This window comes from Charadrius vociferus, unplaced genomic scaffold (assembly GCF_000708025.1).
Source record: "Charadrius vociferus isolate BGI_N301 unplaced genomic scaffold, ASM70802v2 scaffold190, whole genome shotgun sequence".
In the NCBI taxonomy this organism is placed as follows: domain Eukaryota; kingdom Metazoa; phylum Chordata; class Aves; order Charadriiformes; family Charadriidae; genus Charadrius; species Charadrius vociferus.
The window spans coordinates 7,213,043-7,226,521 of record NW_009646608.1 but is presented as its reverse complement, the minus strand read 5'-3'; the positions used below and the strand labels follow the sequence as shown (position 1 = coordinate 7,226,521).

The following is a 13,479-nucleotide window of genomic DNA, read 5'->3' as shown; positions in this document are numbered from 1 at the left end:
GGAGCTGCGGGTGCCGGGAGTTCGGAGTACAGGGGATGCAGGGTTGTCCGGTGTGCCGGGGATCCGGGGTGCCAGGGAGCCTGGGGTGATGGGGACCCAGGATGCAGGGGATTCGGAGTGCAGGGTTGTCCGGTGTGCCGGGGATCCGGGGTGCCAGGGAACCTGGGTTGACGGGGACTCAGGATGCAGGGGATCCGAAGTGCAGGGGAATCCGAGGTGCAGGGGATCCGGGATGCAGGGTTGTCCGGTGTGCCGGGGATCTGTGGTGCCAGGGAACCTGGGTTGATGGGGAGCCAGGTTGTGGGGGAGCCAGGTTGTGGGGGATCAGGGGTGCAGGGTTGTCCGGTGTACCGGGGATCCGGGGTGCCAGGGAACCTGGGGTGATGGGGACCCAGGATGCAGGGGAAGCCGATGTGCAGGGGAACCCGGGGTGCAGGAGAACTGGGGACCAGGGGTGCCCAGGATTCCGGGGTCCCAGGATGCTGGGGATGCAGGGGATCTGGGATGCAAGGGAGCCCGGGGGTGCAGGGGAACCCAGCAGCTGGGGATCAGGGGTGTCCAGGAGTGTGGGGAGCTGGGGTGCTGGGAATCAGGGGTGCCAGGGAGTCCGGGGTGATGGGGAGCCAGGACGCAGGGGATCCAGGGTGCAGGGGATCCGGGGCGCAGAGAGGGAGGATGTGGGGTGCAGGGTGAGAGGGTCCGGTCTGCCATGTGCGGGGTGCAGGGGTGGCGAGTGAGAGGGTGCGCAGCCCCCAGGGCTGCAGGAGCAGAGGAGCTCAGGTCCACGGCCCTGTCCTTGCTCCCGAGCCGGGAATAGCTCAGCCGGGCTGTCCCGTGCTTTCAGGCTTAGATAACCATGCCCGTGATGTAAACAGCTTCCCTGGGACCGCCTGGCACAGCACGCCTGGCTGGCCTGGGCAGGGGAACCCCGGGGAGAAGCAGCTCTATCATCACCCTGTGGGTCACGCCTGGAGTGGTTGACCCCAAAAGAGATGGGTGAGACCAGGGAAAGGGGAGCAAAGCCCAAGCGCAGGCTCCAGGCCAGGGGACAAAGGGCAGCGGGAAGGTGTGCTGTGAGGAAGGCCCTGTTTGTGCTCGCTCTCCCTGGGCAGAAGTGCCCATTTTGCCCTCCCAAGACAGGCTTGACCTGACCTCCCCCAGCCCCGCTGGGATGAGCCGTCCCAGTTTTCAGAGGATGTTATTTTTGCCTTCCAGCCAGCCTGTGGGTTCGTATAAGCAAACATTTCCAAAAGCGGTGGCTGATCTTTGTTGCCTTGGTTCCTGACTGTCCAGCCTGTGACAGTTCTGTCCTTGACCGGAGAAAAATGTGTGTGGGGAGGATGGAGATGCTGAAGTGCTCCGAAACCAGGCCTGAAACAGCCGAGAAATAGGAACATCCAAAACTACTTGCCAGAGTGGAAAATGTGACCCGTGCACCTCGCTGCTAGGCAGGGGGCTGGCTAGCAAGACCCACCACCTAAGGGAGTGTTCCTGGGAGGGGATAAAAGGCAGTCCAGTTATTTGGGATAATTAAAGTACAAAACTGAAACCCCTCCTGTCCCAACCCTGGGAGGAGCCCGTGCTCCTTCGCTGCTGTGTCCCACCCCAGACACTCCTACGTCGGAGGCAGCGCGGATGCCGGGGAGCACACGTTCGTTGGCGCTTCGTGCCTGGGGAAGCAGCCGGCTCCCGCTGCTGAACAGAAGCAGCTCTATCTCCAGGGCCTTGGCTGGCTGCCGGGAGAAATCCTTGGGATGGGGCGGCTGGATGTGCCCGAGACCTGCGGAGGGGCGTGGGGCAAAGGCATCCCCACATATCAGCACGAGCTCTCTCCTCCCATGCCGTAGCTCATGGCAGCGCATTGATGGAGCATGAGGTCATGCAGAACAGGCTGGGCAGCGCAGGCAGCGACTTGAACCGGTGCCCAAGTTTTTCTGCCTCCCGAGGCTGGGCTAAGGGAGCTACAGCACCTTTTTGGAAACCTTCACGTAACGCTGGCCTGTCTGCCACCAGTGTGTACCCTACAGATGTGGAGTGTCAGGAAGAGTAGGATTAACTCAAAGGAGCCCTGCTATTAAAAGACTAATGAGTAGGAGCTCACTGAGTAGTAGCTTAGGCTAATGAGAGCTGTGCTGTTTCGTGTGGGTCCGGGCAGCGAGCCCACAGCTCATTAACTTCCACCTTCTCCAGGGTACGCAGGTAGTGGGGGGGTTATTCTGGGGTGTCCATCTGAGTACGGCCCTTGCTCTGAGTCCTGTGACGTGGCAGAGAAGAGCCTGACATCGAGGGATGTGCTGCCCCAGCGCTTGGTCAGGAATTATTGAGGCTTTCAGCTGGATCTATGGGAATCTGGTTGAGGTTTATGGAGACTGTTGCCGTCTTGCAGCTCTTGGGACAGAAAAAATTGAGGGTGGGAGGAATTTCAGCCCGGCTCTTGCAGTCTGATTCAGTGCTGCAATGGGGAGCAGAAGGTTGATGGGTGCAGTGGGTTGACCTTGGCTGGCTGCCACGTGCCCACCCAGCCGCTCCCTCACTCCCCCTCCTCAGCAGGACAGCGGCGAAAAAAGAAGATGAAAAAGCTCCAGCGTGGGTCCTTCCCACAGGCTGCAGTTCTTCATGAACTGGTCAAATGTGGATCCTTTCCATGGGGTACAGCCCATCAGGAACAGACCGCTCTGGTGTGGGATCCTCCACGGGCTGCAGGGGGACAACCTGCTTCACTGTGGTCTTCTCCACAGGTTGCAGGGGGACAACCTGCTTCTCCATGGTATTCACCTGCAGGGGAACCTCTGCTCCATCACCTGGAGCACCTCCTCTCCCGCCTTTTTCTCTATCCAGGGTGTCTGCAGGGCTTTCTCACATTTTTCTCACTCTTCTCTCCCATAGCTGCTGTGCATCATTTTTTACCTTATTTTATGTATATTATCACAGAGGCAACACTGGTGTTGGTGATGGGCTGAGCTTTGGGCAGCAGTGGGTCTCTTTTGGAGTGGTCTGGGACTAGCTGTCCCCAGCTTGGGGTGGCTTCTGGTGTCTTCTCGCAGAAGCCACCCCTGCAGCCCCCCAGCTACCACCACCTCACCACATAAACCCAACACCATGGGAGATGCTGGAGGTGGATGAACAGACAGGGAGGATGCTGCAGACCCACCAGCTGCATGGGGGGACCTGCCCGTGGGCTGGGGCTGCCTGGTGGGAGCTGCCCGGAGAGTGCTCAGAATGAATAGAGTTCTGGCAGGCATCGTGCAGGGATGGATCCTGTGCTCCCTCCTTGTGTGTCTCCAGCATCTGAGAATCGAGGCGTGCGGGCTCCCCCTACAATGATTTTTTTCAGTCTTGTGACTTCTAAATTTTATTAGCAAAACCCAGCTTTGGACCAGCCCCGTTCCCTTGAAAAAGGAACGCCTGAGCGAGCCGCTGCGAGCCGCAGCCTGGCCACCCCGCTTCCCAGCTGAGCAGTGGAAACATTTGATGCATCAAAGACCTGGGTTTCCCCTGGCTTCGGTGTGATGTGCAGGCTCTGTTAAATCCCTTTTTAAATGTGCCAGGACGGGGCAGGTCCTGGCTGCCCTCTCATGCTCCTGCTCTCAACCATTGGTCTTGAACGCCGGCAGTCCCGTGTAGGATCTGGCAGCTGCTCCTGCCGGCCCCTGCTGGGTGCTCTCCTCCCCGTGGCATCCACAGGGGAGCAGCTCCTGCTGGGATGCCTCCGTGTGCATCCATGGGGCTCTGGTGGATGCCCACCTTAGAGATGGCTTTGCAGTGACATGTGGCTTTACTTCCAGGTGACTTTTGCGAAGTGAACCACTGTCAGAATGGGGGCACCTGCCTGACCGGGATTAATGAGACCCCCTTCTTCTGCATCTGCCCTGAGGGCTACGTTGGGATTGACTGCAATGAGACGGAGAAAGGTGAGGCGCTGACCCCATCGCAGGGGCTCTGTGAAGTCCAGCAGCCTTGCAGCGTGGCATCGGGCCCTCATCATGGCCGTGCACCCCTGGCCCTGGGGTCTGGTCCTGGGGTACAGCCCTGCTGATGAGCATGTAGAGCAGAGATCCAAGCAGGGGTGCAGTGACCTCCATCACCTGTGGGGGATGCAATGTCTTCAGACAGCAACAGCCCACTGGATACTCTTATTCTTCACCTATGTCCATATTACAGCCGTTTTTCCCCCTTCCGCAGGCCCCTGCCACCCCAATCCTTGCCACAACAATGGCGAGTGCCAGCTGGTCCCAAACCGGGGGGATGTCTTCACCGACTACATCTGCAAGTGCCCTGCGGGGTACGATGGGGTGCACTGCCAGATCAGTGAGTACTGTGGGGTGGATGGGGTTTTGGAGGGGGGGTACTCTGCTGCTAAGGACGTGGGGACCCCCTGGGCAGCACTGTGGTGACACCCAGGGGGTGTTTGCAGCTGTGGCTGCGTTGAGCACTGGGCTCTATCGGGAACCATGGGCTGGTTTGGACCTTGCGGGTTTGAGGGATGGACCATGCTGCGTGGACACGGCTGTGTCTGAGCCTTGCTCTGCATCTCTGGAGGGACACGGTGCCTTGAGTAATGGGACAAAGGGTGCCTGGAGGCTCAGCCTGCTCCACACGAGCTCCCAGCCTTGCTGTGACTGCATGTCCCGATGCACCTGCGCAGCTGCAGTCAGCGGGGACATGGCTTAGGTGTCTCCTTGGGTTAGAGCTTCAACCCATGCCACTGTATCAGCAGGGATGCTGCCGTGGTCCTTGCTCAGGGGATGCCTCTCCCCTCTTATTGCTGCACTGAATGAGGGGTCTCCTCCCCAGGACTGGCTTTGGGGTCACTTCCTGAGCCCCCCTACTCTTTCTCCTAGACAACAACGAGTGCTACTCCCAGCCTTGCAAAAATGGAGGCACCTGCCTGGACCTGGATGGCGACTATGCCTGCAAGTGTCCTTCTCCGTTCTTGGGGAAGACCTGTCACGTCCGTAAGTCCCTGGCACCAACTCTACAGAATTCTCTTTCCCCCCCTGTTCCCTGTTTCCCTGTCCCCCTGTCCCCCATCAGTAGTGTACCCAGGAGAGATCTCACCAGCTAGTCTAGGGGGTCTGCAGGGCAGCCGTGAGTGCCTGTGTGCCGGCTGCCCTTGGTGCCAGCAAGCCTGGTCCTGATGGAAGGACCATCCTTGGGAAGATGCTGTCTCCTCTCTAGGGGGCCCCAGAGCAGCCGTTTCCCTCCCAGACTTCTGTGCTGTGAGAGGAGCTGATGGATGGTGTGGTTTTGGCTGAAGGCTGAGGAGGGGGGAACACATAAGGGACAAGCAGGTCCTAGTGCTGGCCTCCATCTCCTGCCCTGTCCCCAGACAAGAGGCAAATGACCCCTCGGTTTTGCTCCCTGGTCACCGTGTCTCTTTGGTGCTGATGTCCCCGCTCTGCCCTCCCTCGCCCGCACCCCCAGGCTGTGCCATTCTTCTGGGCATGGAAGGAGGAGCCATCTCTGACGCCCAGCTCTCGGCATCCTCTGTCCACTACGGCTTCCTTGGCCTCCAGCGCTGGGGGCCAGAGCTCGCCCGCCTCAACAACCACGGCATCGTCAATGCTTGGACCTCCAGCAACTATGACAAGAGCCCCTGGATCCAGGTACCTGCAGCAGGACTGGGAGCATCGGTGTAGCGGGCAGCCCCAGTAACCCTGACTGGTCTTGCTGGGCTGCTTCCATGGGATTTCTCTGCTTCTGGTGGGAATGTCAGGGCTACATCGCTGCAGCAAGGTGCCCCCCAGGGGCATCTTGTGATGTGCCTTGAGAAGGCAAAGTCCCGGGCGAGGGAGATGGGGACCTGGGGTGGCAATCCCCTTTCTCTGCCCACCCTCAGATGTGAGGCTGGAGGGATGGAGGACTTTCATCCCGAGGAAGTCACAGTGCCCTGGGCAGCTCCTTTCCTGGTCCTGATGCTGATCGTGAGCCCACTCTCCCAGCCAGGCTCGGCAGTGCTGGTGGGCACGGGGGCTGTGCACCCCATCTGAGCTCACGCTCTCTCCTCCCTCCCAGGCCAACCTGCTGCGGAAGATGCGGCTGAGTGGGATCATCACGCAAGGTGCTCGCCGCGTGGGCCAGCCGGAATACGTCCGTGCCTACAAAGTCGCTTACAGCCTGGACGGGCGGGAGTTCACCTTCTGCAAGGATGAGAAGCAGAACGCAGACAAGGTGGGCTGCGATGTTCCACTCGGGGACCGTGCCGGCTCCCCCCATCCCGGGGTGCTGTGGGTGCTGGCGTGGCTGTGAGCTGCATCCCAGAATGTCCCCATGTTTGGAAAAGTGCTTTTGACCTGAGTCAAAGCCACTTTGGGAACTGTCCTAGCAGCGAGATGGCACAGATGGTTCCAGTGCTCTCTGGCTCTGTTTAATTGACCATAATAAGCACAACCAAAGAAGCAGCGCTGCCTTATTTAGGTCATTCAGATAACATCTTTATCGCTGACACACTGTGGGAACCAGGCATGGAAGGGAAGTGCTAGCGAACGGCTTACGCGGCTCAGTGTTGTGTCCGCACCCAGCATGAGCCGACAGCGTATTTCACTCTCGAAGCAGGAACAGTCGCTGAATGCAGCACTCTCCACTCTCAGTTTTTATGACAAGCGTCTTGTGCTTGTTTTTTGAGCATCCAGGGAATGGCTGGGAATATCTGCCTTGGTTTAAAAAAAAAAAAAAGGCAGATTGTTTCCGCAGTGGTGGAAAAAATGCGTGAAAACATGACCTGACTGTATTTATTGTGTTAAAAAGAAAGAAGCAAGCCACCTCTCTGCTTGTCACAGTTTGGGGAGCATTGCCGTAGCGGGAGGGATTTTATGCACGAGGCTGCAGGAGGGCTGGGGCACTCAGCCCTGCTCGCCCTTACAGGTTTTCCAGGGGAACGTGGACTATGGCACCATGCAGACCAACATGTTCAACCCTCCCATCACTGCCCAGTTCATCCGCATCTACCCTGTGATGTGCCGCCGCGCCTGCACGCTGCGCTTTGAACTCATCGGCTGCGAGATGAACGGTAAATGTCAGTGTCTCTCCCTCCCCAGGGACCGCAGGGCAAGGGGTGACATGGCGAAGGGCATCACCCCTTGTACCAGTTCTGATCTCCCGGGGCGGGGGATTTGTCAGCGCTTGTTTTTTCTCATGCCGGCTACATGATGCCTGTAAATACCGACGGGTGCTTTTGGGGAGCACAAGCTGTTAATCCCACCAGCTCAGCCGGGCTCGAGCTGTGTTCTCACGCTGCTAACACCTTACCAAGCTGACCCACTTCCCGGCTGGGAAGTTTTATTGCAAACCGGCTGCTTTTCCTGCTTGGAGAGCTTGAAAAGCACCAGGGATCAAAGTCCTCCGGGGAACCGTGAGGGATGATTAGCCTGAGCCCTTTCCCCGTGCCTTTTTTTGCCCTGCGGCACGTCCCCGGCAGCTGAGTGGGACCCGTGTGGGTGCAGGGCGTCACAAGGGCTTGCGTCGCGTCCTGCTGCTGCGTGGGTGCAGTGCCAGCCACGCTGTCGGCTGGGGATGTCTCTGCATTGCTCTCTTCACCCGTGAAAGCATCCTCCTCTGCCTCCTGCCGAAACTGTCTGTCCTCCCGGGCCGGGCTGTGCTGCAGGGACGTCCGTGCGTCCTTGCAGCAGGAGGCACTGTGAGCCAGGGAATAACTGGGAGCTAAAAAATCCCAGGGAAACGCGAGAGCGCTGCGACCTTGCGCTTCTGCTGAGCCTTTCCCTGCCCAGCCCTGCCTGCCGCTCCGGGCAGTGGAGACGTGGGGACATGGGGACAGCGCCTGCCGGGGCTGCGGGGTTTTGCTTGCAACGGTGCCGTGGACTCTTTCCTTTTCACTGCCTGTATAAACCGTTGTGTTACAGTGTATTTCAACACGGCAGGTTGCTCGGAGCCTCTGGGCATGAAATCCCGCCTGATCTCCGACCAGCAGATCACAGCCTCCAGTGTCTTCAAGACCTGGGGCATCGACGCCTTTACCTGGCACCCCCATTACGCTCGCCTGGACAAGACGGGCAAAACCAACGCCTGGACGGCACTTCACAACGGCCAGTCCGAGTGGCTGCAGGTGGGTCTTGGTTCCCTCCCTCTGCAACCTGATTTCTCCTTCCCCAGCTCCTCCAGCTGGGGGGGGCCGCACAGAGCGGCCGGGACGGTGCAGCCAGAGCCTTGTCCCCCCCCGAGCGGGGATCACGGGGGCAGGTCAGGATGGGGCCACAGCCACCGTTTTTAACAGCCATGCTGGAGCGCTGGGTCAGAAACATCAGTGCCCACAGGGACAGGGACAGGGTGGTGCCATCTCCGCAGACCTTCTTGTGGGGTGCGCTGAGCCCGCAGCACCCCGGCTCTGCCTCACCCCCTTGGGAAGCACCATCTCAGCTTGGTATGACCGTTCCACGACCCTCCAGCTGCCCAGAACACCGCGTTTCTGTTTTGCAGGAAAAAATCCAGGTTTGCTTTTCTCTTCCCAATCTGGAATGGGAACAAATAGTTTTGAAATTTCCTTCTCAGTTTCCTTTCCTCCCCTGTTTTTATACTTTTCACATGATTTCATGACATAATGGGACAAAGCAGTTTAGATATTTGTCCCGCTTTTTATTTGGGAAATGATTAAAAGCAGCTGCTCCATGGCCCTAAATAAAACAGCTTATCAAGACGTCTGCTGATGTGGTTGGGATGACACACTGAGTTGGGCTGTCACACCGTAGGCTGTCTGTGTACGTGTATATAGATTTACATGTATACTCGTATATATACACATATACGTGTATACATGTAGCTAGTACTGCCCTTGATGAGTATAAAATAGGAACTAAATTAAGGAGACTTTCGTCTCATTTGCCGGGTTGCTCTGTAGTGTGCCAGCAGCAGCCGTGCAGTGTGGCAGAGTAAAGAGAATAAAAACCGTCTCACTTAACAACCCAAATGTCAGACCACGCTGAATTGCATATTTTCTCAGCCAGCACCACTTTCCAGTGGAAATGCTTTTCCTCCGGGAATCCTTTATTTTTTTTTGTATTGACATTTTTTGCCATCATTCCCACATTGACCTTTTCAGCCAAAAATGTTGAGGCAGCAGCGATGGGGAAGGGAGCTGAGACGGCAGGGTTTGCATCCCACTTTGGGTTGCTTTGAGGGATGCTGCAAGTGTTAAAGGGTCAAATATTTCATGGCAGTGTTTTATCAGTCACTCTGGCATTGGGGCAGGGATTTTTCTCCAGTCTCGACCCCTGAGGGTCTGTGCATTCCAGCTGCTTCCAGGACACTCGGGATGCTCTGAGGTGGGAGCGCTGCTCCTGCGAGGAGCCTCAACAAGCCTTGTCTCTATGCCAGATCGACCTCCGGGACCAGAAGAAGGTGACGGGCATCATCACACAAGGAGCCCGCGACTTCGGGCACATCCAATACGTGGCAGCCTACAAAGTGGCCTACAGTGACAACGGCACGTCCTGGACCCTCTACCGGGACGGTCAGACAAACAGCACCAAGGTGTGTGGGACAGGACAAGGAGGCCAGTGACCTCCTGGGGCTCGGGGATGCTGCTGTGGGGAGGGATGGGAAGGTGGTGGGGAGGTCCTGGTGGTGCTGACACCCACCTTTTTCCCCCTAGATCTTCCACGGTAACAGCGACAACTACTCACACAAAAAGAACGTGTTCGACGTGCCCTTCTACGCCCGCTTCGTCCGCATCCTGCCCGTGGCCTGGCACAACCGCATCACCCTGCGCGTGGAGCTGCTGGGCTGCGATGAGTAGGCGCCCCAAGGAGGAAGGACGGGGCTACTCTTCCCCGCTGCCCTGCCTGCGCCCTGCCCGCTCCTCCCTGCTCCTGCTCCAACCTCACCCCCCCCCCTCCATGTCCCCAAACTCGGGCGGCAGCCGGGAGGGCTCCCCTGCCCCGTGCTGGTGCTGGGTCTGCAGCACTGCGCTTTACGGGGCCCTTGCAGGTGGGATACGGGGATGGCTCCTGCCCTTTCGCCCCGCTAGCCAGGGGTGAGACCCCCTCCTCCAACTGGGGTTTGGCTGGGGAACCCTCTCCTGCAACTGGGGCTTCCTTGGTGGACCTCATCCTGCAAATGGGGCTTTGCTGGGGGACCCCATCCTGCAACCAGGGCTTGGCTGCATCCTCCCAGCTAAGCCTGGAGACAAATTTTCTCCCCTTTTTTCGCTTCTGCTTCCAGCAGAGAGGCTGCAGCCAGCAGCAGTCCCCTGCCTGCACTGGGGCTCGGGGCTCAGCAGTTTTGGGGGGGCTTAGAGCAGGCACCCCTCCGACGTCCCTCCTGCTCCCTGCACGGCTGCAAGCAGGGGCTCTAAAAAACCTACTCGGCTGTTGTTCCTTGCCCATTTCGCCAGGCCCTGGGTCTCCTTGCCTGCGGTGTCAGCGCCGCATAGTGCGAGGGGAGTGATGAGACGGCTCCTATCAAGAGGCACCGGGTCCCCGTTGCTGGTGGCTCTACTCGCTGGGCGCTCCCGACCGGCACCACGACTGGCAGTCACTGCCCATTCCCATTCCCGGGGAGCTGGCTCCAGCATCCTCCAAGTCTCAGCATTGCCACCGTCCCCATCTTACCACAGTTTGGGGTGCCTGCAGGTCCCTTTTACCCAGAGCCAAGCGGTGACCAGGGGGGCTGCAGTCTGGTAGCGGGGGAGAGATGGTTTGTAGCCACAAGGGTGCAGAGAAAAGATGGGAAAGGTGGTGGTTAAACCACCCAAATGCAGTAGGCAGAGAGCTGTGCCACGACCCTTTTCGTAACCTGTTTTTTTCCCTTTCCGTGGGGTGGAGGGGAGCCTCTTGCATTGCTCGAGCCTTTGGGATTAGCAGTAGGAGATGAGCGAGACCCGGCACCGGCAAGCGGGAGTGCGGGCAGGGTGTCCGGCAGCGGCGCTGGCGGCAGTGCTTCCCCACCTGCTGGGATGCGAAGCAGCCGTGGGGCTGGGCTGGCAGCGGGTTTGCTTTGGCAAGTGCCGAGGGAGCCCGGGTGGGACAGTGGGGGCAGCGGTGGCCCCGCTCCAGCGTGTCTCTGACAGTATTAAAACCAGCTGAAACTTTGGGGCTGTTGGCTTGGCTGCTGTGTCTCCCCGAGAGCACCTCCTGAAGCCTGGCAGGTCTGGCGAGTCCCCAGGGTCCCCTCAGAGCCCTCGGGCTCCTCCATCCCTGCACCTCTCCTGCTTTCCTAGCTCCGTTCTCTGCCCGAAAAACAGGGTACCAGGGCTTTGTGCATCTTCCTCACTGCCTCCGCCCCATCGCAGCTGCTGGAGCCTGTGCTCACAGCTGGCCAAGCGCAGCGGGGTGGGACTTGGGGAGGGGAAGCCACTATCAGCACCCCACGCCCTGCGTCTCCTCCTTTGGCTTTGATCCTGGAGCAAATCGCCCAGCTTGAAGAAAAACGACTTTTACACCCCAGTGTGCTCCTGGGGTGGGCAGGAGCTGTGGGTTTTGCCCGGGTTGCCTGCAGGGATGCTCCTGGCAGAGTCCCCCCTGGGCAGGGGGGGGGGATAGATGCTGCTGGAGCAGGATCCCCCTGCATGGAGGATGGGGTCCCTGGTAGGGAAGGAGCACTGGGGTGAACAGGACAGAGGTTTGCTCCTGACTAGAGTCTTCTGCCACACTGGGCAGGGACCCCTGAGGTTGGCACGAATGGCCCAGGGTCACTGCATCCCACCACAGCTCTCTGTCCCCGCAGCTCCGGACAACCACCATGCACTTTCTTGCTGCCAGCAGTGCCATGCTCGGCCACGCATCCTCTCCCCCGGTCCTGCCTGTGGGAGCTGGTCCTGTGGGTGCCAGCCCTGGGCACCAGAGGGGCTGGGGGGCTGCTGCCAGAGACCGGGCTGAATTCATTGTGGCTGTGGCTGCTTGGTGACAAATAGCAGCCACAGCTAAAGCTGGGGACAGGGTGGGACAGTCAGCCCCACTCACCTCCAGACATGCCACCCTTATCGCCGGGAAGCTGGGGCAGAGATAAGAGCAGCTCTGAGTCTGGCCAAGACAGCCCCGAGCCGGGGGCACGGCAGAGGCTCCATGGGGAGGGTGATGGGAGCAGATGCTGTGTGTCAGAGCAGGGGACTGCTCGGCCACTACTTCCCCCTGCCCGTTGCCACCCCCCAGGCCAGCCCAGCTGACGGATGCTGAGCCCCTTTCCCAGCTCTGCAGTGTTTCCTTCCTCCTGCTGAGCCCCAGGACGTGGGGGTTTGCTCGGGCCAGGGCGCCCTCCACCCCATGCACAGCCCCTCACGGTTTGTCCCTGTCCCTCGGATGCTCTTCCCGGACGCGGCTGGGTTGCTGGGGCAGCAGGAAGGCCAGGAGGGCCGGCACGCTGCGGCCATGGCACCCCGCTGCCTGCTGACTCGGCGGTCGGTGCTGCCAGCTGCCCACAAGCCGGTTCCTCAGGAAGCAGCCGTCGGGGAGAGCATCCTCTCGCCTCCACCCGGAAAGGCCGGCACAGATCATAGCCTCCTCCATCCCACCAGGAACGTGGCTTTTCTTCCCCAGTTTGAGCCTTGGGCGACAGGTTCCTGCTGGAATCGTCCTGCATAAGCGGCATTTCAGTAAGAAATCTCTCCGGTGGGGCCACGGCAGAGCTGTCAGCTGCTGGGTTTGAGGCGGGGAAGACAGGGATGACATTTTTATGGCTCCCGTTCAACCAAAAGCTCAGCCAGCCCTAAACACGTGCCCTAAACACGTGCTCCTGGGTCAGAGCTACCCTGACCCCGCACAGCCTCACTCACCCTGAAACCTGCAGTCTCACTCAGGGTCTCCCTCGGGGAGCAGAAAACAAATCTGGGATCATTCCTGAAGCTCCAAAAATAGGGTGAGAGGTAGGAGGGAGCAAAGGGGTGTCCTCCTTCCTCACGGGGGCTGATGGTGGCTGGATCCTTCCCCATGCTGCCTGCTCCCCAGGAGGAGGTGGAGGGCATCATTTGCCACATCCAGACAAGAGCCATGGCCGAGTGTGAGCCATGAGCTGTTGCCGGAGAGAGATGCACAAAAGCATCCGTCTCCTCTTCCCTGCTGCTGCTATCCTCAGGCCGGGTGGAGAATGGCTCCTGGCAGGCAGCACAGGGCACCGTGTGGCTTGTCCTTCGCCTCTGAAACAATGGGATGGCCATATCAAGGAGCAGCGCGCCTTGATGGGGCTGTCCATCTGTCTGCACAGCCCATGGCGTGGAGGGGATCATCCCGATCGCCGGCTCGCTGGGACATGTACAACTTGGGCAAGCAACTGCTGGGGGGTATCGGTGATGGGGATGTAGTTGGGATGCGGCTGGGATGCAGCCAGGATGCCATGCCACCACCTTCTCTGGCATGGGGCAGGGCTTGAGGTCCCTGGGGACACTTAGCTGGGATGAAGGTGTGCAGCAGCCCCACGCCACCGTGCCGGGAGGTGTAATTGCCCCTCCATTGTGGGCTGGGGAGCCGCCTGCTCCGGGCAGCCAAGCAGGCAGCGTGCCCGGCCGTCACGCTCCTGTGTCCTTCAGCAGCCCGG

General features: G+C 59.5%; 2 protein-coding genes across 2 annotated transcripts in view; both read left to right on the top strand.

Annotated features, from left to right (window-relative positions):
• The window catches only part of MFGE8 (milk fat globule-EGF factor 8 protein), a 23,134-nt gene extending 13,372 nt beyond the window's left edge, over positions 1 to 9,762 (top strand). The window contains exons 2-10 of the mRNA XM_009887696.1: positions 3,781 to 3,911; positions 4,183 to 4,308; positions 4,842 to 4,955; positions 5,425 to 5,606; positions 6,016 to 6,171; positions 6,865 to 7,009; positions 7,860 to 8,062; positions 9,328 to 9,483; positions 9,605 to 9,762. Coding sequence (XP_009885998.1) covers positions 3,781 to 3,911; positions 4,183 to 4,308; positions 4,842 to 4,955; positions 5,425 to 5,606; positions 6,016 to 6,171; positions 6,865 to 7,009; positions 7,860 to 8,062; positions 9,328 to 9,483; positions 9,605 to 9,748 — 1,357 coding nt within the window. The 3' untranslated portion in view covers positions 9,749 to 9,762. The remainder of the gene's footprint in view (positions 1 to 3,780; positions 3,912 to 4,182; positions 4,309 to 4,841; positions 4,956 to 5,424; positions 5,607 to 6,015; positions 6,172 to 6,864; positions 7,010 to 7,859; positions 8,063 to 9,327; positions 9,484 to 9,604) is intronic.
• Positions 9,763 to 12,317: 2,555 nt separating this feature from the next.
• HAPLN3 (hyaluronan and proteoglycan link protein 3) overlaps positions 12,318 to 13,479 on the top strand; it is a 7,327-nt gene continuing 6,165 nt past the window's right edge. The window contains 1 exon segment of the mRNA XM_009887685.1: positions 12,318 to 12,428. Coding sequence (XP_009885987.1) covers positions 12,318 to 12,428 — 111 coding nt within the window.